This window comes from Kogia breviceps, chromosome 10 (genome assembly GCF_026419965.1).
Source record: "Kogia breviceps isolate mKogBre1 chromosome 10, mKogBre1 haplotype 1, whole genome shotgun sequence".
NCBI classification, from domain to species: domain Eukaryota; kingdom Metazoa; phylum Chordata; class Mammalia; order Artiodactyla; family Physeteridae; genus Kogia; species Kogia breviceps.
The window spans coordinates 42,484,222-42,511,964 of NC_081319.1; the positions used below are offsets into that span (position 1 = coordinate 42,484,222).

At 43.7% G+C, this 27,743-nt stretch overlaps 1 protein-coding gene across 5 annotated transcripts in view; it reads right to left on the reverse strand.

The window, feature by feature from the left end:
* LARS2 (leucyl-tRNA synthetase 2, mitochondrial) overlaps positions 1-27,743 on the reverse strand; it is a 283,460-nt gene that overhangs the window by 76,070 nt on the left and 179,647 nt on the right. For 4 of the 5 annotated variants that reach the window (XM_067044468.1, XM_067044469.1, XM_067044466.1 and 1 more), the window contains 2 exons: positions 25,990-26,079; positions 14,623-14,766 (listed from right to left, as the gene is read on the reverse strand). In XM_067044468.1, the coding sequence (XP_066900569.1) occupies positions 14,623-14,766; positions 25,990-26,079 (234 nt within the window). The remainder of the gene's footprint in view (positions 1-14,622; positions 14,767-25,989; positions 26,080-27,743) is intronic. The other variant, XM_067044470.1, reaches the window with a different exon arrangement.

Sequence of the window (27,743 nt, forward strand, 5' to 3'; positions counted from 1 at the left end):
ATATATTTGTTTTATATGGTTATCTGCATTTCATTTTAGAATAAAAATGTAAAAACAAAACAAAAACTTACTACTAAGTTTGGTATTACATAGGTCACAACTCTTATCCCACATTGTTCCCAGAGTATGGCATAGAGAAATGTTGGCCTGTGATCTCTATGATTCGAGTGCAAACTCTCTTGTTTTTCTTTAAACCCCACAAGGGGCCTGACCTAGAGCCTAGGACTGTGTCTTGAACTGGGCAAATGCTCACTAAATTCCCATTTAATTCCCTCCACTCAAGGGAGAGTCTCAGAGAGCAAGCAGTACTACAGAACCAGATCCCCAGGCATCTAGGGAGGGAAGTAGTAACCTTTGTAGAACACTTCCTATGTAGCAGGCACTTTTATGTATGTTGCCTCACTTAATCTTCACAACAGGGCAAGTCAAGAAGTATTATCTCCACCTCACAGATGAGAAAACAAGTCTCAGAAACTTCCTCTAAGTCACTCCAGAAGTATGGGGTGGAACAGTGAAAAAGCACTGGCAGCAAGGTGTAGCTGACTCCTAAGTTCATACGCATTCCTATACTCTACTATGCAATGACTACTCTCCAGCAGAGGTCCTTAAATCCAGCTTTCCCACATCCATATTTCAGATAGTTTTGGCTTATCATTCTCTAAGTTAAAAGAGACACTTATTAGAGATATGCCTGCTTCTATTATCCTATTTATATTTTTATTTTTTTCCTGGAAAGAAGACTCTGGTTATAGAGTCATAGGACTGGGGTTGTGATCAAAATTCCCTTTCTTCAGTTAAGGACACAAAGGCTCCCAGAGGTTTAGCAAGCTGCCCAACATCACTTAGCTCATTGGAGTGAAGCTAAAAACTCATTCCTCAGGCCTCATTTAACTACAATGCATCTTCCTCAGAACCTTTCTCCCCAATTGCACAGTGAACTTCTATTGTTTAAGCCTCCCAGCACCTGAAGTCTCTTCTTTCTTGGGGGCAGGGGTAGGGAGAGGAATTGCAAGATGGGGTGAGTGGCAGGGCCCCACCACCAACTATAGAAGCTAGAAAGGGGGTGCTTTTCCCATCCCAATCTCCTCCTCTGTGGAAGCTAAACAAATAGTGTAACCAATCATAGGCTCTGAACAATTGGAACACTGAGGGGGGACCTAGAGGCACGGGGTCAACTGCTTTGAATGCTACACCAGAACTGAGAGGCTAGAGATAATGGTACCAATGGCAGCAATGACTTAACCAGACCATTCCTAGGACAAGATTTCAGCTGTGCCCTTGTTCTTCCTGATTCCTGCCTAGGCCTGGGTCTCCTGCCTTCCCATCCAACTGTGAGGAACCTTATCCTCTCCTGACCAATTCCTTTTTGGCTTAAGTTAACCAGAGTAACTTTAGGTTGTTTCAACCAAGTTTCCTAACTAATAATGGATTTAAAAAGTTTCAACATCCTGATGTGTATCTATATTAGCTGAAACTATACTGTCTGATATCATTGTAGCAAAAGTGTAAAATCTTGAATATATTAATTATATATTAATATTAGAAAAATAAAACAATGCTAATAAACTATTACTCAATCTTCTGATACAATTATATATTTTAGAAAGCTCTTCAATTTATGCAGCGTTTTAAGGGGTCTTAAATGCCAACAAGCAAGTAACTAGGGCATCATGAACTCAGAATGACCCTCAGCTTTTCCTCTCCAAGGATCAGTGAGATTCCATTTAACTTCCAAGCAAACCTATGTGTGGTATCACGGGATCTGATGTCTTTCCATCAGATAAAACCCACGTTACATGATCTGAAGGTTAACCCCAACTCCCACTCCATCCTTTCCTGCCACAGAAAATTTGGAGCTGATGGGGTCCATTTCTGACACACTTTACGCCCCTCCCTTCCCCTGCATTACTGAGCCGCAGTTTACAAACCCTCTCATTGTGTTTTTCTTCTAGATTGAACTGTCAAAGCTGGAAAACTTCCTATGGAGGTGCTTTGCTTAAAATATTCAGATCTTGGGGCTTCCCTGGTGGGGCAGTGGTTGAGAGTCTGCCTGCTAATGCAGGGGACATGGGTTCGAGCCCTGGTCTGGGAGGATCCCACGTGCCGCAGAGCAACTAGGCCCATGAGCCACAACTACTGAGCCTGCGCTGCACAATAAGAGAGGCTGCGATAGTGAGAGGCCCATGTGCCGCGATGAAGAGTGGCCCCCGCTTGCCACAACTAGAGAAAGCACTCGCACAGAAACGAAGACCCAATGCAGCCAAAAATAAATAAATAAAATTTAAAAAAAAATTCAGATCTCAGTGAGGACAAAAGATTCAAATAGAATGAAATGTGAATGTTTTGATATGCTAATTGTGGCAGGGAAAAAAGTCCACCTGCTTAAAACCTTACCAAATCTATGAATATTTTTAAAAATCAAAGAAATGAAAAAGAAAAAATGAAACCAAACTCTTGAGAATAACCCAGCAAGCCCTTTTTAGTCCCCACTATAAAATAAACTCATTATTCACAACTGAATTTTGAAGAACAGGGCTCCAGAAAGCACCTGCCCAACAGCTTCCAACAAGCTCCCCTCAGCCCAGGGCTGGCCCTACCGAGTCTCCACCAGAACAAGACAGCCTGGTGAGCATTTACAGTGCTACAGTTGTTCAATGCAAAGGACTGTTTTCATTTGTTTGTTTGCTTGTTTGGGGTTTTTGTTGAGATTATATCCTTTTTGTGGTGTTTTGCAATTACAGTGACAGTAGATGGTATTCATCTCAAGTCCTTACATTTGCCAGTTGGCAATGCCTCCCTTACCCACTCTGGCCAACCTCAATTTATAGAAATCTTACTGGCTCATAGAATCCAAAAACTTGGGGAAGTACCAGGTTTTGAGACTCTTTATTAAGTGCTATGAAATCCCTTTTCAAATAAAATCTGAGGGAACCCAATATCTAAGAGTTGAAAGCTGAACTATTCTAGGAGATGCCCTGCTCTCTCATCTAACCCCTCTACATCAACTCCCAAGGCTTGGGCACAACTTGGAAACCATTAATTATTCAACTCCCTTCACTTAATTAATGAAAAAATGGCTGACTCGACAAAGTCAACAGCAGACCCCAAATAATGAATTCACCAGATCTGATTTTTCTGGGGCCACCATGCTCAGTTTTCAGGCATCTTTCTGTAAATTAAAAAAAAAAAAAGACAACTTCTTCCATAAGCAAAACCTAGAAATGAACAACGTGAATGGGCTCCTCATTCAATTTTTACAAATAATTATTGTATTTAATACTCAGCTGAAGTCAAATTGTAAAGCTTCCCTGTGGTTATTATTTAGAGTATATAGAAGTATTACGGTTAGGATTAGGGGGGACTTATTATAACCATTTCACTAGGATAAGTCTGAAAAGACGGCCACTGTTGCTCCATAGGTACAGCACGTGAATGAAGATGCTTTCAGAAGTTGAAACAACACTGTACAGGAATGAGTCTCAGTGTGAGCCCGTGTTTAAGAGCATGTACCACCAGGAGATGGGCTGAAGCAAACAGCCAACTGAAAAGGCTTTAGTAATACAAAATAGAATCAGGAATAAGAAGGAAGATCAAAACTACAAAGCTGGGGATAAAAAGAGGATTAGATATAACATGGCTAATCTGACTGTTTCTTCAAAGAAGCAGAAATAATGCCAGGAGGACAGGATGTGAGCTAAAGCATGAAGAACAAGGTGCAACAGGACCGTAAATAAGAATTCTAGAAGACATGGTTTTAAAAACATGACACATTTTAAAGACCTTGGTTAAAATAAAAAAAAAAAAAAAAAAAAGAAAGTTTAGGCAAACTGAGAAATATAGACCTTTTAAAACAAGTGGATTTATTAGCTACTAAGGGGAAAGTTGAGAAACCGGAACCTTGAGAGCTGGTTACAGATTTGAGACAGGATTTAATGAGATTTAATGAAAATGGACATTTTTTTAAAAGCTTAACACGTAGCCTTCTTCTGAATCAGTATGATTTGATTAGCAATTATTTTTGAAAGACAATTGTCTGTATTTTTTCTAAAACTTATTATTGTTGCCAAGATTTCTTTATTCTTTTTGTTTCTGGAATTATTTCAGTGCAGTTGCTCCAAAAACACAGTATATATTTGAGTTGTAATAAAGGAAAGTCAATTCTGGAGGCAGTAAGATGTTTAAAGAAATCTAGATGTCCCCTCTGGAATATTCTAGAGGAATAAACTCTCTCACATCCTAGTCTCCCTCTTCTGCTTTGGCTCTGGGATGAAGTTGTGCATGAAGATTATAAACACATTAAAAAGCTCTGGCATGATGTTTACCTCTCTCTCTTTGATGGTTCTACTTTAACCTCTCTTCTGCAATATAATATGCATTTCCAGCAAAATCCATTTGTTGTGGCATCTCAATGTAAAACATTTATTTACAAATACAATTGTGCTATCCAAGGGTCTCAATTCCAGTGAAGGTGCTATTAACCCAGAAGGGAAATAATCAGTTCTAAGCAAGGCACCCTGCAAATGATGTATGACTTGCCAACAATGTATGGGTCATGGGACTGCAGAGGCAAAAGGAAAAGAAGCACCAAGCAGCCCATGCTTACATCAAGGGTGTATCTCAGAGCCATGTGAAAAGGAGGAACAAACCAAGTGCTATTAAATAGCTTCCAAACAGCTGGAAAGAAGGAAGTGCTTTCTGGGTATGACCAGCATGGATGTCCCGGTGTGCATGCTCTGTGGGAAAGGATGTGGTGAAGGAAACCAGGAAGCTACAGTGGCAGCCATGTATTAACTCACTCATGTATCAACTCAGGCCACACATAAGCCTTTTTGTTTCTTTCCCTCTGTCTCAGGTAACCCACTTTTTCAGCAGCAAAATGATTTAAATTCCACTAACTTCTAAGAGATGGTGACTATAGATTCTGAAATGTCACCACCAAAACCTAAGAGTGCAGATGACAGAGGACAAACTCTCTCAGTGACAGAGCCACCTGTCTGATGAGACAGCTTCTGATTCCCAGAGGCCACCCACATCACCTCACTGCCCCTGGCTCCACAGTACAAGAGAGAGGCTGTAACTGTACCCCTTAGGGGGAGGGAGAAATTAAATCACTATCCTGCAAACAGAACATGGTACTCAGCCCAATCTGTGGCACTAGGCTACCCTTGCCTGAAACGGTGCTTTTGTTCCGAGAAAGGGGAGTTTTGGGAGCAACACTAAGAGCTTTTATTGGTCTAATTAAGAAAAACAAAATGGGGACAGCAGTCCCAGGGGACATTCTGCTCAAATGCCTTCGATTTGGAAGCCTGTTTATAAACTTAAAACTTGCAAGAACATAAGGCCATCCCTTTCCAAGACACTCAGGTCTAAAGAAGATGTGTAAATAAATGCCGACATAACCCTGCTCTCAGGCTGTTTTGTTTTATGATTATCAAAATAACAATAATCATTATGGAAAATTTGGAAAAGACAGAAAAGGATGGGGAAAAAAATTACAGTTACCCAAAATCAACTTAAGCATCCAGGGAGATCACTATTAATATTTGTTCTATATCCTTCCATCCTATTTATATCCCATCTTCCAGTGATACTGAGATGCATATTTGCCCCACAAATTCTGAAATAGAGACATGTCTTACAATCAATGGTGTCTCTGATTGAGCATTTTTCATTCTCAGTGGAGCACAAAATTTAAAACCAATCGTGTGTTAGAACTGATAAAACATAGTAGGAGTGTGTGTACTTGTGCATATGTTTTTACAGTTAAAATTATGCTGTTAATATACTGTTTTTAAATGACTAGAGTTTGCATTTTACCAGAGTTCACAACTTACTACAGCTCTAGAAAGGATTAAATCTCTTTTTAAAGCAATTCTGACACTCAGAATCAGCCACCCTGGAATAGTAAGCAAAATAAATAGAGGAATGGAAAGATACTGTGGAAAATTTTCCCTTTTTATAAGAAAACACATTAAAAAAAATTATTATCATTATTATTATTATTTTTGGTACGCGGGACTCTCACTGTTGTGGCCTCTCCCGTTGCAGAGCACAGGCTCCGGACACGCAGGCTCAGCGGCCATGGCTCACGGGCCCAGCTGCTCTGCGGCACGTGGGACCTTCCCGGACCAGGGCACGAACCCGCGTCCCCTGCATCAGCAGGCGGACACCCAACCGCTGCGCCACCAGGGAAGCCCAGAAAACACATTTTGAAAAACAAAATGGAAAAATATAATATGGGTATGTATGTATATGCTAATGTCTGCTCGCTTCCTTAACAGCAGTGGAAGCCACTGGATCAGTCTCACTGCTCTCCAAGCAGCTGGGTTTAGAAGGCCCTGGGGTAAGGAAAGGGCACTGGATTAGAGAATAATGACATAAAACATGACACTGCTCCAGCTCTGAGGCCAACAAGCCAACTCCATCAAGAACAAACTAGAAAGCCTCTAATCACTATACTTTCTGTTATCTGGCCATTTGTGCCCTCTCCCTGTACCTATAACATTTCCTAACTTGCATTAGCTGGCTTCCTGCAACACTCACCCTCCGACTGTCTGCCCTCTACATGTGGTTGTCAGAAATGCTTGCTTGCTTGGGAACTAGTGCTCAAGAGCAGGTAGACGAAACACAGGCCTAGGGCTTTGGAGACTCAGGTTGGGTCCTGGCTTTCCTAGCCTTGGGGGCCTGAGTTGTAAAATGAGGAATGGGATCAGGCGGTAATATTCAGGGACACCTCAAGCTGGCCATCAGCCCCCCTGGGGAGCAGGAGGAGGGCAGGATGTGGCCTGCTTAAAATAAAGCAACATCTTATCCCTTCGTTTTTGTTTTGTTTTGTTTTGTTTTTGCAGTACGCGGGCCTCTCACTGTTGTGGCCTCTCCTGTTGCGGAGCACAGGCTCCGGACACAAAGGCTCAGCGGCCATGGCTCATGGGCCCAGCCACTCTGCAGCATGTGGGATCTTCCCGGACCGGGGCAAGAACCCACGTCCCCTGCATCGCCAGGCAGACTCTAAACCACTGCGCCACCAGGGAAGCCCTCCCTTCCTTTTTAGACATCATACTGACTTTGTAATTTCCGGCAGCAGTAAAGGCAGGCACGAGGGAGTTTTTTTGTCGGCTTTTATGTTTTTCAGATCAGGACAGTGATTAGAAAGCACAGGAGACTGAGCCTAATGTTGGGGAGCCTGCACAACGTTCTCTCGGGTTTCTTCTAGTGTTAAAATTCAGAGGACTCCCTAAGTTAAAGGAGTTCGTTGGTGACACTCACTAGCCCTCCTGAGCACAACCAGGGGCTGCCCCCAGCAAGGTGCTAATCAATCTCTTTCCTCCCACGGAGTCCAGGCTAACACCTCGAGAAAGAAGGTGGCCTTGACACTCCTAAAGAACCTGGCTGGGAGCTCAGAAAGGCTACTAAGGGTTTAAGAGCAAGATGTAATGTTTACTTTGTTCATTTTTTTTCCTAATCAAATTTATAATTTATTTCATTGTCAGTACACAAATAGAAATATATTATTAATGTATTTCTCCCATTTTCCCCTTGCAATCATTCCATCTTGAAACAAACAAAAAAGGAAACCTTCCCGCTTGCAGAGTATGTGTGCCAAGCTGGAGACTGTGTCTCCTTCCTTCAGAAGTTCTCGTTCATTCTCACACACTCTGGAGTGGGTGTGCAGGCAGGGCTGTCTTCAGTTCCCTGATGGGAGGGACAGGGTGTGGGCAAGAACTCTGGGGTGAGGAAATAAGGTGGCCCTAGAGACCTGACCTAATAGAGGCCACATACAGACGTGATTAGGCATTGGTGGGGGACATTCCCAAGACAGGCAGGAAGGCACTGCATTTAGGGGACAGGAAATCTCATTGCCTGTTCTGTCATGAAATACCATGGTTTCCAAATCCAGAGCTGGAAGCCAGCCCTGCACCAACTCTGGTGAGCTCTTCCAGGCAGAAGTTATCCCTAAGGCCTGCTCAGAGCCAGCCAGCGACCTTCTCCCAGAAGTCTCACCTTCAGCCCCAGCTGGCATTAAGGAGCCTATCCCCTTGGCTGGGGCTGCGGGCCGGGAGGGAGGCTGGCGTGCAAGTCTCCTGATATACCCCAGGCGGCCTCTCGCTCGCCTGCAAAGTGCCGGGGACTGTCAGCCTCAACTCACCTACTTTCCTTTCGCCGCTGTCCCCCTCCCATCCCCACCCCCAGAAGGACTTCACTGCGCTCCTTGGCACCAGCCAATGATCAATCACCCTGAGGAGGACTGAGAGGACAGGACGGAAGGTGAAGAGTAGAGTTCGGCTCATGGTTTAGAAGAGAAAAGATCCCGGAGAGGCAGGTTAAACAGAGAACAGAAGGAAGTATTATGTAAGAAGGAGCAGAATTTAACAATTAATTAGCTCTGTGAGACAGGGAGTCAAAACCAGATCCTGGGGATGGGAGCAGAGTCTGCTGCTTCCAAAAGGAGAGACAGCCAGGGCCTGGGGGAGAACTCAGGCAGGAAGCTGGCTCCGAGGCTGCGTCTGAGCGCTGGTCTGAGTCCTGGGGTCCAGAGCCGTATGGGCTCTGCCCCCCCGACCACGCAGGAGCTGAAAAACTGCTTTTTACAAGGAGGGAGGAATAAGGCCACCCTCAGCCCTTACTGGCCACAGAGGGGCACGGTGGGGGTGAACGCAGTAACAGCTTTAAAGCCACTGGGCTTAACCCTAACCCTCACAGTAGATACACCTCAGCATTAGCGTTGTTAAATCTGGCCCTGGTCTGGATCCTCATGGCTTTTTATCCCAACCACCCTGCAGAGAAGCTGACAGTTCGTTAAACGTTTCTCACTTGCTCCTCTTCGTTCTCAGAAACTTTGCTTCCTCGGCCAACATCTAATCTGTGCACACGCCCACCGGGTGAAGGGTCAGGCTGAACACACAGCAGGCGACACTGGGGCCAAGGGTCTTTTTGGGGGGACAAGGTGGGGTCAAGTCACCAAACCTCACTGATCAATCCCTTTGCAAAGTTTTCTGAGAGCACAGGAGGACTTGCATGCTGTTACGAGGAGGTGCTTCCTGGCACTCTCTCTGTCCTGAGGCTGGGAGAGGACCTGAGGGTAGAAGCAGAAAGCCAGGAGACAGCCCGCTTTCCAGGAGACAGCCAAATGCTTTCATAGGGAACTCAAGACCTCGGGATTAGAACAAGGGGGCCCAAGAGTCCCCATTTCAGAGTGCAGGGGACTCTTAAGCAGCCAGGGGCACCCAGGGGACTAGACCTTTGGACCGCTGCTCCTCCAGGGCTGTCCTTCTGCTCCAGCCTCCTCCTCCACCTCCCCAAAGAGCTCCTGTCATAAGCCTCATTCCCTTCCCTCACCTCTGTGGCTCTCCAACTCCACAGTTTCACTCTTTGCGGTGTCCAAAAAGACCAGTGCGTTCTGGTAAAGGCGTCTCTATTTGACCCACAAGTGCAACATGAAACCAAGATAAGAGGCACAGAGGGGGCAGGGAAATGGGTGGCTTATTACCTCCCATCCTCCCTGATTTCATAAGGGCTCACTGTTGCCCATCTGCTTCTTGCCAGCAGAAATTCTACTTGGAAATACTTGTGAAGCGTGAAGTTTCCTGCATGTCTGGGAGGCAACAAAAAGCTCCCTTACAGATATTCTGCACTTCCCATCTTTCATCACCATCTTGTGATACCTCCTCAGACCACAGGGTAGAGCTGGGGCTTTTCCTCGCATCCCCTGCACTCCCCTGCAATGTGATGTTGATCCCAAGGGCTGTGACCTCTCATGTCTGCGAATGTCTCCTGCACTAGCCTCCAAGCTCCCAAAGAGCCGGGACCTCAGCTTTTCTCACCTGTATTCTTAGCACCTAGTCAAGAACACAGCTGGGGAGAGAAAGAATGAATTCAGGCTACCTGAGAAGTGGCACAGACTGCCAGTTAAGAGCTCAAGCACCTGGATTTGAATCCCAGCGCTGTTACTTATGACCAGTGTGAGCCTCAGTTTCCTCATCAGTAAAACAGGGATAACAGGCGTATCTACCCTCCAAAGAATAATGTGAAGGTTCAGTAAGATGGTGTAAGTGAAAGCCTGAGACCTGATCAGATCAGGGGCAAGCAGATAGGAAGTGGGAGGTGATCACAGACTTGGTTCACATTCTAGCAGTTGCCGGGTAACTCCTGGAAACTTAGAAAACAGAAGCACCAGTTTGGTGTGGGCATATTGACTAAGCACCATCAGGGCATGATTATGTCCATCTTAACGCCAAAGAGGAGTCCATGTATAGTGTCCCAGCAGCCGAGGGCCTGCGAGAAGTCAGCCTCTGGGGGCTACAGGAAGCCGCATGGAAACCAAAACCACAAATCTATCAGAAAAGTTCAAATGGGAAGCTGTCTATTTGTCTCGCCTTCCAATCGTCACCCTGTTGTCAGGAACTGAAGTGTTCGTTCCATCCGGCTCTGAACCCCTCTTGCTTTCTGTATGTATGTCTCCAATCCGCCCTCCTGCCCTTGCTCTCACCTCGTGGTGCTGCCCACAAGAACCCTCCCACACATCTCTGCCAAGACTAATTCATTTTCTTCAGATACTCCTACTGCCAGTTTTCTTTTTCACAGAACGAGTGGCTGAAATCACCTTTAACGTTTCATAAAGCAAACAATCCTAGGAAGACTGGGTGGGGGGTAAAGGGAGGAAAATCAAATACGTCACAGAACAGCCTTAATAAAGGACTCTTATATTTCAGGGTTCCCTGTAATTTTTACATCAGGCATCGTCTTTATAATTTGGAAGTTAAGTGAATGAAAGGAGGGCTCCTTCACAGCCATGCTCCCAAGCAGACCACCAGCTGTACATCACAGAGGCAGCCCTCAGAGCTGCAAAACTAGATGTAAATACAGAGCTCTAAAGATAACTGTGGCAGGCACAGCTCACTGGCCATCCCAGCACCCATTCCCCATCCCCTTCCCCCAACCATCTTGACTATAGAAGCTTAAAAGCCTGAGCCTGCTTTCCTAGTTTTCCTTGAAGCTGGGTGTAGTCACATGACACAACCGGGGTTAACAGCACATCAGTGGAAACTGGCTGTGGGTTTGTGGGAAAGTTCTTGCATTCTAGCCACTCACACTGCCTCTTTTGCTTCTTTCTGTCTTGAATGGAAGCGTGATGTCTGATCTGCAGCAGCCATCTTGCAACCATGAGTGATAGGTAGGAAGGAAAGGTCATGAGAATCACAGAAATGCCAACTTAGAGCCCTCTCCCAATTCGGTCCCAGCAACTGGGACTTCTTGTGTGGGAAGTAACCTCCCATCTGTTAAGCTACTGCTTGGGTTTTTATTTACTTGCAGCTAAAAGCATTGTTGACTCAATAGCTCATCCTTATCTAAATAGGACCTCATCACTAACTCGACACTATTACTGTCATACCAGGTTTTAAAGTAGATGTCCTATCTCATTTGATCTTCTTTGAAGTTTTGGACCCATTTATCCAAGCATCATTTATTTCTACATCTCTACTCAAACGACTCATGGCCACTGCAAACTCAAAAGGGTCAGGTCTATGTCTCTTCCAGGACTCCCTATCCCAGTGAGTAGCGTAATCACTTAATCATTCACTTCGTGTCCAAGTCAGGGTCTTTCTTCTTCTTCTTCTTTTTTTTGCGGTACGCGGGCCTCTCACTGCTGTGGCCCCTCCCGTTGCGGAGCACAGGCTCCGAACGCACAGGCTCAGTGACCATGGCTCACGGGCCAAGCCGCTCCGCGGCATGTGGGATCTTCCCAGTCCGGGGCACAAACCCGTGTCCCCTGCATCGGCAGGCGGACTCTCAACCACTGCGCCACCAGGGAAGCCCCAGGGTCTTTCTTGATGATATCATCTCCTACATACTCTCATTCATTATCACCAAGTTCTACAGATTTCACCATCTGAATATTTTTCTAACCTACCCATCTCTTTCCACTACCATCTAAGTCTAAATTATGCATGCCTGGACCATTGCAATAACCTCCTAACTAGTCTCTCTGCACCCACACTTACCCTTTCCACAGTGAATTTATAAAAGCACAAATCTGACCATGTCATTCCCTTCCTTAGAATCCTTTAATGGCTTCTCAGGGACCCCATGATAAAGTACATATTTCTTAAGACCTAAAAGGCATTGCCTGATCTGGCCCCTAACCACCTAGTCAGGTTCTCCAGCCCTAACTTGAGTTTCTCCTCTTGGGTCTCTTAGTTTCAGATATACTGTCATTATTTCAGCTTCTCAAACATGTCATATCCGTTTCTGTTTTAGGGCTATCACTTGTTATGTTCTCTATGTGGGGGGGTGGGGGTTCCCCTATAGCTTTATGGCCTACTTAACCCTTACTCATCCCTCTGCAGCTCAAACAATAAATTTTCCATTTTAGAAGTTGCACTTTTCTGTTCTAGATTTCTAGTTTTTTTAAAAAAGTTTCCATTTCTCTTCAGAGATTCCCCTGTCCACTCATGACCATCTTTTCCTTTAAGTTCCATTATCTCAGGACCTATTTCTATTGGGCTGACTCCATTTCCCCCCCCCCTTTATTATGAGTCACAATTTCCTGATTCTTTGCAAGTCTAGTAATTTTTTTTTATTATATGTTAGACATTGCAGATGAAACCAACCTTGCAGAAAGTCTGGATTATGTTGTTTCCTTTTAAAGGTGTTGAGTTTTGTTCTGAAAGTTCCTTTTGAAACTGTCAGGCTTACTTTTATTTTTAATTAAGGTGAGTCTATTTTAATTTTGTCCTTGGTCCTAGGGTGTCATCCACACTTGTAATATATAGCCTTTCTGAGGTCTCAACTGCGTACTTTTGGCTGAGCCATAACTCCAAGGTTTCAGAGCACTGTGCAGCCCCTTGGTATCTCTATTCTCCTCTCAATCTCATAGTAATCATTTTCTATTAGGCCTTATGAAGTCTTGCTTTGTGCATGTGCAGACCTCAGCCAAGGACCTGCAGTGAACATGGATTTCTGCCCACCCCTACCTCCCATGCCACCCCCTCTTCTCCTGATTTTCAGGGCAAACCAAGTGTTGACCTCCAAACTCAGCTTTTTCAATAATTCTTCACTGGAGTTCAGCAAGAACCATGCAAGTCACCATGGTAACTAACCGTTTCTGCTGAAGAGCTGAAAATTCACAGCTGACAGTTTAAAGAATAATGCCACTCAGTTAGGTTATTACATTTCCAATTAGAGGCAGAGGACAATTAGGTGGCCTTTCCACCAGTGCCTATTACAGAGTCATCTGACAGGTCCTCGAGGTGACCTGGCATGCCTCCCAGTAATGCAGTCGACCCCAACTGTCAGCAAGTAGGGGCTCTCACTGCCTGGGATGTTATAGAAAGCAATGTCCTCAGCTTTCTTCTTATTATTCAGTCTCTCAATACTACTAGTGTGCTTAAAAGGAGTAAGGCATTATGTTAACAAGTTCTAATTAGTAGTTTTCCAAATCCATATGCTACATTCTGAATAAATTAAAAAGGGAAAACAGTCTCATTTAAGACATGTCTTTTGAGTGAGAGAACTAGAGGTCATATAACCATATGGCATTGGTATGGTGAGCTGGTGTACTACAGTTCTAATTCAGCAAAGTTTTATAGTGATCAGAGGTTATTTATAACTTGTGCTTTCTTTGCATATAAGAAGTGCAGTACTGGATCTGACCCAAAGTCCATTTCCGTCCAGTACCCTCTCTGTGATGGAGCAACCCATGGGCTACTATGGAAAGGTCCAAATATCCTTTGTATGGTGACTACCCCAGGGTAAGAACTACCATGACATACCATCAGAAGCCCTTCATGATGACTTTACCTTTTCAGATCCTGCTTACTTCCTGTCTTATGCTAATACAGAGATTATCAAATTGCCATGGGAAATGCCCCTGATGTGCTCTAACCACTTTTCTCTGGAGTTTCAGGGAGTGATCACTCAATTCCATACCCTGAAACATGGTAGGCTCAAAGAATACCTTACACAGAATGGTTCTGGCATACCCAGAACAAGTTATTTTCTGAAAACATAAAAAGCCAGAGGCACCTTAAAGACCACTTGGTCGCACCCTCTCCTTTTATTGATGAGGAAACTGAGGTGCAGGGACTTGCATCAGTTTACACTATTAATCAGAGACACAACAAGAGTTAAAGTCCAAAGCTTTGGTTCCTGGCTTAGTTCACTTTCACCCTGGCCTGCCCTCATGGAGACTGGCCATCTCTTCACTCCTTTTAGATGGTCTTCTCTGGACCCTCTGAAATGTCATTCTGTCTTTCTGGAGGTCTCACTAGAACTGCACAGGTGAAGATACTTTCTCCCTTTCTAGCTTTATTGTTGATATAATTGCAGATGAAGACGAATGTTTTTTGGCCTCCATGGCAGTACAATGATTTGTTGAAAGGTCAGCAAACAATGGCCTACAATGACCCCCAGGTGCTATTCTTGATTTCCAACTGAAAGACCCAAATCCATCAACCTCTATATGAGTGACCCTGAGGTTCATGTGCTTCCTGTCTGCACACCCATGGCTCTAACAGCTCTAACAAGAGTTCACCCCCAACAGTGAGGCTCTCCAATACCAAGAAGACCTTGGTGCTGCCTGCCAACACGTACGCATTACTGGGGAGCCTCCAGGCTGACACTCACCTTTGCATAAGCAGTTGTCTTAATAAACCACTGTTTGAGGTACTTCTGTTCCACCTTTGCTCCAGAACGCCACGAACAGCCACGTTCATCCACCTGCTCATTGGCAAGCACTGTTTGATCCACTGGGTCCCAGTTAACCAAGGCCTGTTATAATTCATGAAGCAAAATAATGCAATCTGGTAAGTATACTGAATAGGATCATACTGAGGTTCCTTACATGTGAGAGGGTCTGCAAAGGCAGTATCTCTGCTCTGAGACTTGAGTGCATCTCCTTGGAGCATCACTTGGCAAGGAAGCCACTAGCAAGTTGTAAAAAAAGAATGTGAACTGTCTCTGTGCTTTCATTTTATTAGAATAGGCTTGGGAAGGGAGGCTCTAAGCATGGGTCTAACTCATGTTTGGAATCTGCTTATATGAAAGGATGGACTTGCAGATTGGAAATGTTAGTAAACAGAGGAAAAGAAGAAAAAATGGTACATAGAACTTAGCAGAATTGGGTTATTTTAGGGGAAAAAATGTATTTATTTTAATGTAAATAGTTAACACTCACCGAGAGATTACCACGTGCCAGATGCTGTGCTAAGTGCTTTCCTAAGGCTGGCTCTTCTAATCCTCATGACAACATTTTGAGGTAAGAATATTATTATCCCCATATTGCAGAGGAGGAAGTTAAGGAACAGAGAGATTAAATAACTGTGTGCCTAAGGTCACACAGTCAGTAAGTGGCAGAGATAGCAAGGTAGGAACTCAGGTCTCTAGGAACTGTAAACATTTTTGCAATTTTTGAAAACTTCTGTTTAAATTAAGGTACGACATACATAGAGTAATGTGGATAAATCTTAAGTGTACAGCTCAATCAATTTCTACCATCACTCACACCAAGACATAGAACATTCCCAGCAACCCAGAAAATTCTGTCGTGCCTTCTCCCAATCAACATCTACCCCCCTAAAAGGTAACAATATTCTGAGATCTATCTCCATAGATTTCTTTGGCTGATAGAACATGTAGTCTTAACCATCATGAAATTTCTCTACATAGAGTTCTAATTCATCTCTATTTTCATTTAAAATACCTCTGCCATCTACATTCACTCCTTTATGACATGTAGGTACAAGTGAGTACACAGAAGGCAATGAGTACAGAGACATATTTAGGCAGTAAAATACACATTGCTTTTTAAAATTTTAATAAGCAATTTTAATAAGAGATTGTGCTGAATGTTGTCAATTTGCCCATCCAAATCCTCTTTCTACCCTGTTCTGTCCCCCAAGAAGCTGTCCCCTGTGCCAACATTAACCAGGACCCTTGCCCTCTGGCTGGGTTCAACCAATGAGAGGCATCCTGGCTTCTTCCCAGCTGGGCCACGGCCCCCGTTGGGCAGGCCTCTCCTACTGCCCCAGCCACTGCTCTCCCAGTTCCAGTAACAGCTCCTGATGTCACCCCTGCAGCCTGGGGTGGGCAAAAGCTTCCTTCTGTTCCCAGTGCCAGGGGCTTGACCATCCCTTGTGGGTTTCCCTGAACTCTGCACAGAGACAGTCTTTTTTCTTTTTTTTGATGTGGACCATTCTTTTTTTTTAACGTCTTTATTGAATTTGTTACAATATTGCTTCTGTTTTATGTTCTAGCTTTTTTGGCCGCGAGCCATGTGGGATCTTAGCTCCCCGACTAGGGATCAAACCTGCACCCCCTGCATTGGAAGGCAAAGTCTTAACCACTGGACCTCCAGGGAAGTCCCAGAGACAGTATTTTCATTACATTTTCTTCAATGACTGCTTTCAGGTAGGCCCTCTTTTTCCTGCTGGGACCCTGACTGATTCAGAGACATATCTAAAAATTATATAAAAAGTAGGAGTGGAGGAGAGGGTAACCCATCTATGGGTTGTGATTTTACAACTAAAAAGGAGTACATCCACTGAAAAACTTAAGCCTGTGAAGCCTAGAGTCAGAGTGGGAAAGACATGCATTGAATGATTTTCTCCCGATTCTAGGGCCCCCCAAATCCTTGAATCCATAAATAGAGATAGACAAAATATAGGACAAATTACCTTAGACCTAAAAACTTGAGGTGAATAAGGGTGACTTACTTATCTATTATCATTACCCATATTAGGGGTTAGGGGGAAGGACACCACTTAAAATAAAAGATAAAAAGAAAGAGCCAAGTATTGTTTAGTAACAAGGACAGCTCCTTCAAAGGCACCGCCTCCCCCCAAAAAAACCCCCATGTACAACTAAAATGGTATAAAGTATGAAAGGGAGGGAAAAAAGCCCTATATGGCTTCACCTCTGTCTCCTGCCCCCTGCAGGTGACACGGAGAAGCAAACACTCAGCACTGCAGATTGCAAAAACAAATAGGACTTTATTTTCTTATCGACATTCCCACATGGCCTGGCATCTCTCAGACTCCAGGTTACAAAATGCAATAAAACCCTGGTAACGAACAAAAGACAAATAAAAGCAAAACACAAAAGCAATTTTTTCCTCCTGATGACAGTCTTGGGGGCAGGAGAGAAGAGGAAAAACACAAAAGGAAATAAAGTCTCAAATCAAAGATGCATCCTTGTGAGAACCCACTCTCTTTTCTTCCCAGGACTGCGATCCACCTCAAGCACAGAGTTTCAGGGTTCAGACTCAGCCTTTCTGCTGGCAGTAAACCCATGGGTGGTCAAAATGTAGGGCCTGTGGGGTCCAGGGTGCACAGCACCTGTGGCCTCTTGAAGCCCTGGAGTTGCTTCCCAAATACCCTTCTCCGGGTCTCCTCTCTTACGTAATGGTCTCTATCCTACAGCTTCCTCTCAAGCCACAGTCTGTCTTCTCTCATCTGGCATTCTTGGGTTTTCACATTTTGAACACTTACTTTGATAGATGCCCTGATTTTTTTTTTTTTTTTTTTGCGGTACGCGGGCCTCTCACTGTTGTGGCCTCTCCCGTTGCGGAGCACAGGCTCCGAACGCACGGGCTCAGCGGCCATGGCCCATGGGCCCAGCCGCTCCATGGCACGTGGGATCCTCCCGGACCGGGGCACAAACCCGTGTCCCCTGCATCGGCAGGTGGACTCTCAACCACTGCGCCGCCAGGGAAGCCCGATGCCCTGATTTTTAAGCAAGCACAGTCTTGCTACATAGAATATACTTTCTGAACAACTTCACTGACTGCAGTCACTACGCTGGTTGATTCTGGTCTCTATCACCTCCTGAAGCCAACTCCATGCTCCTTATAGTTAACTAGTCTTATTAGTAAAATACAGCCTATCTCTGTAGTTTGAAATCAACTTTAAGTCAATACTGAAATCATTAAAACACGTGCAAAAACACTGGGCTCTAGTCGATTTTGCCCACTGCTTCCCTCACACAAGTTATCTGGCAACATCACAGAATGAGCCATCCCAAATAAGAGAACTTCCCCGGTTGATCAAGGGTTAAACACTAAGATTAACATTTTTTTTTTTGTTTGAGTGATTTGTGGGAAGCTTTCAGAAAGCATTTAAGAAATGCACATCAGGGGCTTCCCTGGTGGCGCAGTGGTTGGGAGTCCGCCTGCCAATGCAGGGGACACGGGTTCGTGCCCCGGTCCGGGAAGATCCCACATGCCGCGGAGCGGCTGGGCCCATGAGCCATGGCCGTTGCGCCTGCGCGTCCGGAGCCTGTGCTCCGCAACAGGAGAGGCCACCGCAGTGAGAGGCCTGCGTACCGCAAAAAAAAAAAAAAAAAAAAAAAAGAAATGCACATCACAACACGATTCTAAACAAGAATTGGCCATGTTCACAGGGTCAGTTTTGTACCGTGACTGGGTGCTGCATCATTTTGCCTCCTCCCCCTCCCCTTCTTGGCTGTTAGGCTCTTGGAGGTGTGAGCGACTATGGGGTCCATCATGGATTCTCAAGGCAATTTCATCCTGATTTTGAGTTTATCAGCTCTCCTCTCTGCAACACAGCAGCTGTGGTGCCTATTGATCAGCAGGCTTCCTATTCCAAACCTCATCCTTTCTCATCGCATCCGCCTCTTCCCCTGAATCCTCCTTCCCCTTGCCTCCCTGGCCCTCACCCATTTCCCAGGGTGCCAGTCCCAACTAGAGCACATCCTCCATTAGTATGCTTTTGTCTCCTGGCCAAGGCATCACTCTTCAGGCCTTTGGCTGCTCTCCATCATTTCCCGTGCTTCTTTCTCCTCAAGTTCTGCTTTTATATGACTGAAGACGTTTTTTGAGTATCCTGTCATGTAGCTTCACGTTCCAGAAGGCTGGTAAAATATATGTTTTAAGGTATTGATTTTCTCAGGGTCTATTAGCTTTTTTCTCGACAAAGTCTTGTTTAATTAAGGAACACCATATAGATCTTATTAAAGGATCTAATTCTCAAAATTGATTTTGTTCCATTCCGTCTAGAATGGGCCTGAATTTGGACTCAGTCCAGAAGGGGAGTGGGGTGGAAGGTTCCCAAGGCCAGTTTATTTGTAACTTGCCACCACCTTCCAAAGCCACCAGGGGGCAGACTGAGAGAGGCTGCCTGTCTGTGCACCATGTTTCTTTAAGTAGCTTAGGTAGGTGAATTAGCACTATAAACAGCTGCCACTGAAATCATGAAGACAACCAAAGACAAACTCAAAAATTAGGTGGCACTGCACAGGTCTCTAGAATGTCCAAGTAGAACACAGCATCATTCTCTCTACTAGCTACATCCACAGAATAATTTATTTTTAAACCAAAGAGGTGAAATTAATGTTCTCCCAAGAAGAGGTCTCTATATTTGTACTTTTGGCTGAAAATATTTTGTTCTGTGAGAGCAAGAAGAGATTCCCTTTTGCACGGAAAATAAACATTCTGATGGACAGTGCTTGTTAAGAACAAGATTTGAAGACTCTGGTTCTGTTTTGTAATGCTCTGCTAAAATACTTTCCCTAAATGTCCATTTATACAGCTTGTAGCAGAACTGAATTTAAGAATTAAGTTGGGGTTTCCCTGGTGGCACAGTGGTTGAGAGTCCGCCTGCCGATGCAGTGGACGAGGGTTCGTGCCCTGGTCCGGGAAGATCCCACATGCCGCGGAGCGGCTGGGCTCATGAGCCATGGCCACTGAGCCTGCATGTCCGGAGCCTGTGCTCCGCAACGGGAGAGGCCACAACAGTGAGAGGCCCGCATACTGCAAAAAAAAAAAAAAAGAATTAAGCTATCTTCTTTTTTAAAAAAAGGAAGTTATGACAATGCCATTAGAGGAAAAGTATTAATATGAGTCATTTTTTGCCAAATATGCTTTACAAAGTATGCTATATGCAGTCTTTCTAAAGTAAATTAACTTTCTAATGTTAATTTCAGTTTATATTTTGAAATAAACCCCAGGAATAGACTGTTAACTGATATAGATATGTTTTTATTTTTATTTATTAATTTAAAAAATTTTGTTAATTAATTAATTTATTTATTTTTGGCTGTGTTGGGTCTTAGTTGCCACACGCGGGATCTTTTGTTGCAGCGCGCAGGCTCTTTGTTGTGGTGCACAAGCTCTCTAGTTGTGGCACGCGGGGCTTAGTTGCCCCGTGGCGTGTGGGATCTTAGTTCCCAGACCAGGGATCAAACCTGCGTCCCCTGCATTGGAAGGTGGATTCTTAACCACTGGGCCACCAGGGAAGTCCCAATATGTTTTATGTTTTAAAGCCAATTCGAAAATGGCTATCCAATAAAAGGAGATCTACCTGGAAAAAATACTTCGGATTAGAGTTAACTCTGATCTTCAAACAATGTACCAATTGTGCACGTGTGCATTCTATTTATGATTTTTTTCTAAAGATCATGTCATTTAATAGTGACTTTTAAACATTAATACACCAAAAACATTTAAGTCAATGTTAGCAAGTTTTAGTTAGCAATAAGAACATTATCTTTCTAAATGAAAATCCGTGAAATAATCTACATTGTTTTCCTGTGATACCTTCCCATGGACAGCCTGCCTTAGAATTAGCCAGGAAGCTTCAGGATTTTTTTTTTTTTTTTTGGCTGCATTGGGTCTTCGTTGCTGTATGCGGGCTTTCTCTAGTTGTGGTGAGCGGGGGCTACTCTTCATTGCGGTGCGTGGGCTTCTCACTGCGGTGGCTTCTCTTGTCGTGGAGCATGGGCTCTAGGCACGCAGGCTTCAGTAGTTGTGGCACACGGGCTTAGTTGCTCCACAGCATGTGGGATCTTCCCGGACCAGGATTCGAACCAGTGTCCCCTGCATTGGCAGGCAGATTCTTAACCACTGCACCACCAGGGAAGTTCCTTCAGGATTTTGTTTGTTTGTTTGTTTTTGTGGTATGCGGGCCTCTCACTGTTGTGGCCTCTCCCGTTGCGGAGCACAGGCTCCGGACGCGCAGGCTCAGTGGCCATGGCTCCTAGGCTCAGCCGCTCCGCGGCATGTGGGATCTTCCCAGACCAGGGCACGAACCCGTGTCCCCTGCATCGGCAGGTGGACTCTCAACCACTGCGCCACCAGGAAAGCCCAGGATTTTTTTAACTTTCAATTTTTCCAATTTAAATATCATAATGACTCCAGGTACCTGCAGGCACACACAGACAGGCACATACTCTGTGCCAGGCACCATCCCAGGCTCTCCACAAGCATTCATCTGTTTTACCCTTGTAACATCCTATGAAGTGGGGAGAAGAGGGTGGTAGGCAGAACAATTGCACCCCAAAGATGTCCACATCCTATGTCATCCAGAATCCAGATGCCCATGTCACTTGTAACCAGTGACTATGTTACCTACATGGCAAAAGGGTCTCTGAAGATATGATTAATGAAGGATTTTGAGATGGGGAGATTAACCTGGATTAACCAGATGGGCCCAAAGCAATGACAAAAGCTCTTATAAGAGAAAGAGGAAGGCAGAAGATTCAGAATCTGAGAAAGAGAGGTGATGATGGAAGCACAGGTCAGAGAGATTTCAAGATGCTATGCTCTCGCTTTAAAGTTGGAGAGCAGTCCAAAGTCAATGACAGAAGCAGCCTCCAGAAGCTGGACAAGGCAAGAAAAGAGATTCTCCTCTAGCGCCTTCAGAATGAAGGCAGCTCTGCCAACATCTTGATTTTTATCCCAGAGACCTATTTCATGGACATGTAAGACAATGAATCTGTGTTGTTTTAAGCGACCCAGTTGGTGGTAATTTGTTACAGCAGCAGCAACAGGAAAGGAATACAGTCTGTTCCCATGAGAGAAGTAGTCAGAGGGAAAACTGGACCAAATTCCCCAGGGGTATGCAGATTGTGAGGTGGCGGGGAGGAGTGTCACACTGACTTGGAAACAACTGGGGAGAAGAGAAACATCTTCTCTTCTGGAGAAAGAAACATCTTCTCTTCTCTACAGGAGCCAGTATCATGGTCATTGTTGTGCAATGGGGGGCCCCAGAAACCCCTTCCATCATCAGAAAAGTTACTCAGCTCCGAAGATGCTGTCTGTGATTGGCTTTGGATCCAACTCACCCAATAGTGATGAGATTAAGCTTCCTACTTGGGTTTGATGTGCTTAGAACTGAAGCAGCATGAACAAACCCAGGGTGTGGAGACAGAGAAGCAAGTGTCCTATGAAGAAGTATTATAATAAACATTCAATATATTCAAAAAGTCGGCTTAACTGTACAATAAATAGATACAAAAAATCAAGTGTCTTGTAAAGGGATATTACACAACCAAGGGCTCCATGCAAGAAATGTTTACACTATTACATTAACATGTCACATCATTTCATACCCCATGCATACAAATAGTAACTATGCAACTGAGGATAGGTAACATTGGCTAATTTAATTGATGCTGTGTACGACTAAAGAACTGTTCACTCTTTCCTGTGTTTTACCCACAGGACGCCCTCTGCTTTGCTGTGGCTTTTTCATGTCTTATAACTTCAATTTTTGTTTGTCCTTCCTGCTATCACTTGGGATACACAATGTAGCTCATGGTCTCTTACTCCCTCTGCCTGGACCCATGGGTGATTCCAGTGTGGAAACCCCTTTTGGGTATAATTATAATCCACCTGAGCAAGGGAGGCTCTTCTGGGAAGGTGTCTGCCAGGCTGCTGGATTAGCACCAAACCTGTTGATTAGAGTGGAAATCTGATGATTTCCCCACCAATTCTCTTCCTACCCTTTTGCTTTTGGATATTGAATAATGCTGCTAAGAAAAATTATCCAAAACCTAGAAACAGGCAAAAGGGATTGCTCCTTCAGTGTAGGCTGGGATTGGCTAGCAGACCCACATCCCCCAGGGATTATCTGATTTTCTAGGGATGTGTACCTTTGTTTGACTCCCTATTCACTATTGTTTAAGTTATTTTACAGCCCTGCTAGGTGAAAAGAAGACATTAACTTGCAGAAAACTCAGAGCTACACAAACGCTTTTTGTCTGAGAGTGATGCAAATGGCTCCCATGCAATGACAATGCAAATGATTTCTGTCTCACAGAAAAGATTGTCCCCAGAATTAGGTTTATGCCTTGTAGGAAGGACATTAAGCAGTTTTGATTCTATTAGCAAATTCATTTCAGCACGCCTGTGACCCTATAAACCACCATTCCTTGAAATCTCATTTGAACCAGCCTTAACATACAAATGGTTCTCTCACTAATTAAAAATGAGTTGAATAAAATCCTTGACACATGTTCATCTTATATTTGTATGGGAGTCATATTTTTAACTTCTGAAAATAATGCTTTATCAACACAAAAGGTCTGTTGCAGTCAGCACTTTGGACAGGTACTCGTCTCACCACTCCTCACCTAACGGGGCTCTGGGCATAGGAACAGCTATGGTGTGTTAAGAAATTAAATTGACCCAGGAGGCTCTACAGTGGTTAAACATCAGTATGACTCAGTTCCACAAAGTTCTCACTCTCAATTTATCCCAAATGTTAATGGGGATGGAATAGTCTCTTTAAAAAAACAAATATAACAACATAATATTTTAAACAACCAATATTTTAATATCCTTAATTTAAAGATGAGAGTGGGTTAGGGACTGTATACGCTATACAGTGGTTCTCATAGTGTGGTCCATAAACCTCTGGGGTCCCTGAGACCCCTGCAAGGGGTCTGCAGGTCAAAACTATTTTCATTATAATAATAATGCATGGGTACAACATTCATTCAAAGTGTAAAATAGGCCAACACATTTTAATATAACAGAGTACAAAAAGTTCATTGATATTTAGATTCAACATTGCAACTGACCTTTAAGAACCCACCACTTGTTGAGTTTTGGTGTAGTATCAAAGGAGAATATTCATAATTATCTGCAATGGTTATTAAAATACTTCTCCACTTTTTGCAGGTTCTGTTAATTAGTTCTTCTGGTATTTACTATTATAACTTTAAGTAATAAAATTGTACTACCTCAAGTTTGATATACTATCTTTATTTTTATTTTTTTATTATAATTATTATTTTTGGCTGCGTTGGGTCTTCATTGTTGAGTGCAGGCTTTTTTTACCTGTGGCGAGCCAGGGGCTACTCTTTGTTGCAATGTGTGGGCTTCTCATTGTGGTGGCTTCTCTCGTTACAGAGCATGGGCTCTAGGTGCACGGGCTTCAGTAGTTGTGGCTCATGGGCTCTAGAGTGCAGGCTCAGTAATTGTGGCACATGGGCTTAGTTGCTCCACTGCATGTGGGATCTTTCCGGACCAGGGATCAAACCCATGTCCCCTGCATTGGCAGGAAGATTCTTTCTTTTTTTTTCTTTTTAAATAAGATTTAATTTTATTTATTTTTTTGGGCAGCTTTAGGTCTTCGTTGCTGTGTGCAGGCTTTCTCTAGTTGTGGTGAACAGGGGCTACTCTCTGTTGCGGTGTGTGGGCTTCTCCTTGTGGGGGCTTCCCTTGTTGCGGAGCACAGGCTCTAGGCGCACGGGCTTCAGTAGTTGCGGCACATGGGCTCAACAGTTGTGGCATGCGGGCTCTAGAGTGCAGCCTCAGTAGTTGTGGCACATGGGTTTAGTTGCTCCGTGGCATGTGGGATCTTCCCGGACCAGGGATCAAACCCATGTCCCCTGAATTGGCAGGCGGATTCTTAACCACTGCGCCACCAGGGAAGTCCCTGATATACTATCTTTAGACAGTTCTGCTGACCCTCTACCATGTAATATGAGATATTCAGCACGGTCATACAGCCTTCCTCCCACCTGATCCCTATTCTAGTTTTTGCTACCTTTGTTAACTTTAGCTTTAATAGCTACCTTTCAACTTAAAAAAAAATAGACATAAATCTCTAATTCTCCATCTATGACTCCTTGTTATGAAAGATGTAGGGATCATCTCATGCTTGCTTCTACTTCTCTTTCCCAATTTCACCTCCTGTTTTTTGTTAGCTATATTATTTTTATGTTGTCAAGGTTTAAGACATTTTGTGTTATTCTCATATTCTAAACTGAGCCTTCTATATGAGTCTCTATACTGATTGTAAAATGTTTTATATTTAAAACATAATGATATTATAAGTACTATTCTTTGCAAGATGAAGCAGTGTGATGTGACCCACAGAAAAGTAAATATAATTCTATGTCATTAAATCCCTCTGGTCAAAGGAGAACATCTGAAGTATAACAGTACAATGAGTTTTCTACTTGGTACTTCTGAATTTTCTAGACCAGTGCTATCTGGTATTTTTCTTATGTGGAAGCATATTCTGTTATGATGGGAATGTTTTATATCTTTGCTGTCCAACACTAGCTACCAGCACGTGAATGTGGCTAGTATGACTGAGGACCTGAATTTTTAATATTATTTAATCTTAATTACTTTGAATTTAAATTTCAGCAACCACATGCAGCTAATGGCTATCATCATACTGGACAGTGCAGTTCTAGGCCATGTGATGATACTCTTTCTCTCAACTCCTGCCATCTAAGGCTTATCTACTATTACTGGCCTCCTGTTTTAAGAAGCATTCCATTTCTTGGGAGGCCACTAGGTGTGGGCACTGTGCTTGTTGTGCTTTAAATATTACCTCTCTCTTCCCAAGACCTGGCAAGGAAGATATTATCACCTATCAGCAGATGAGAAACCATGATTCCTAAAGGTTGTCACCAGCCGGCACACATCTATGAGAGGTAGCTAGGATTTGAGAAACGTGTTCCTCCTAAGCCTCCTCCTTGACTTCATTACAGACATTGTTATGTGCTGGGAATTCAAGGGTGAAAGAAGCTCAAGCCCTGTCCTGGAGGCACCAAACTAAGCCAGACAGTAGTTACTCTCTGGGCCCGCTGTGATTGATTTCATGAATGTGAGGTTGTGTTTATTTTCACTGCTACTGTGCAAACAGCGTTTGTTTTATTCCTTATTTAACAATGATGTCTTCTAAGAAGATGGAGAAGGTTTATAGAATCTTAAAAGCATAGCTAACTTTAACTTACCTCTTTTTGATAGGCCAGTCCAGCTTCATAGAGTTTAATAAAGAGATACTGAGTCCATTTGTAGTAATCTGGTAAACACGTGGTTATTTCCTGCCAAAGAGGGGGAAGATCAGGTATAGGCCATTGTAAATATCCCCTCTCCCAACATATGCATCAGCTTTGCAATTCAATTTTGAAAAGCAATCACACTGCAAAAATATTTATCAACTTATAATATTTTTACCAATGTGCAAAGTAAGGGAAGAAGCAATTTATTCTGGGAAGAGAGATGTTATCGAAAGCCACCCTCACCTTTCCCAGGGCATGTTTAATGATGAGAAACTCGACATAAGTCTTTTGCACAGCACCACCCACCATGTATGCAAGTAATAGCTGAATTACATTGTACAAAATTGGGTACTACCATTTTTGTCAGCATAAACTTATTTGGGGGGCCAAGAAGCTAATTCATAAATGGAGTTCATTTTAGAAGCAATCACAAAATTCAAGAAGAATATTTGCCTGCTTTGGTATGATCCTCACTGGAAAACAAACCTGTGCTTCTATATATAACTGGGGACTGGTAGCTCTTTTAGACTCATTATATTCCATTTATCCCATTATGTGAATCATGCTGTAGTCTACTTAGGAAGGCCCATTAAAAAGCATTATCAAATATTAAACTTAGTGAGAAATCGTCTGGCTTGTATTTTGAAGCTGTATTTTACTTAAGCTTATTTTCTGTCCTGAAAACACATGTGCTATAGAATCTTTAAAATCAGGTTTAATTAATTAATTAACCAACAAGGTTTGCAGTTGAGGAAGTCAAGTAAGCATAAAAACCTCTACACTGTCACACCGTTTCTCTTCTAGTGCTCTTCTTTCACTTCAAAAAAGAGCTAACAGAGAAATGGATGTAGGGCAGGGGACATTCCAAATGGTTCCATTCGTCATGGACTATTAAGAGAAGGCATACTTCCTTCTATCAGAAATGCAAACAATCCAGTCTTTCTTCAGATGAGTAAATGAGGAGAGAGTTTAAAGCCAAGGACAGGAGGGTAAGTGTAGCAGGAACTGAGCAAGGTGTCAGGTAAACTCCTGCTGTCCCCAATGTGTGATATTTCTTACGTGAGATTCCTGGGTCCTTTTATATGCTGTTTTGTAATAATAGCGGAGTAATAACAATTAGAAAACAAATACCTCAACTCTGATCACTGGCTCCACTTGCCCCTACAAGGCAGGGAGTGAACTACGAGCCAGCCTAACAGCTCTGCCCACGCTGTAGCTGTCCCCTGCCAACACCAAAGCCGTGATTTCTGAGCCATGTGCACACACAGCCTATACCAGCTCCTGAGGCTCCACGGACATCAAGTCTGCAGGGCGTTGGACACAAAGCACTTCACTAACACAAGAATCAGACCAGCACACTGCGGGCAGGCTTGCTCTCCCAAACCTCCCAATTCATCCTCATCCCATCATCTTTTCCTCACCAGCTAGCCCCCCTGCAAGTCTGGCACAGAACTCATTTTCCTGACAAGCACCTTACAAAACCCAGGGCAGGGGCTAAGTTTCGTCTGTTTCATTTTGCTTATCATGTACGCTCAGGCCCCGACCCATCAAGGCACCCCCAAATTGGTGTTGAACGAAGAATAAACTAAATAGACATAGGTACGTCTGCATGTCGAATTAAATTTGTATCCCTCATGGAGGTTTCACAAACTAAATTCAAATTACACAGGTCTGCAAAATGAACTGGAATAGGGAATGGGGTGGGG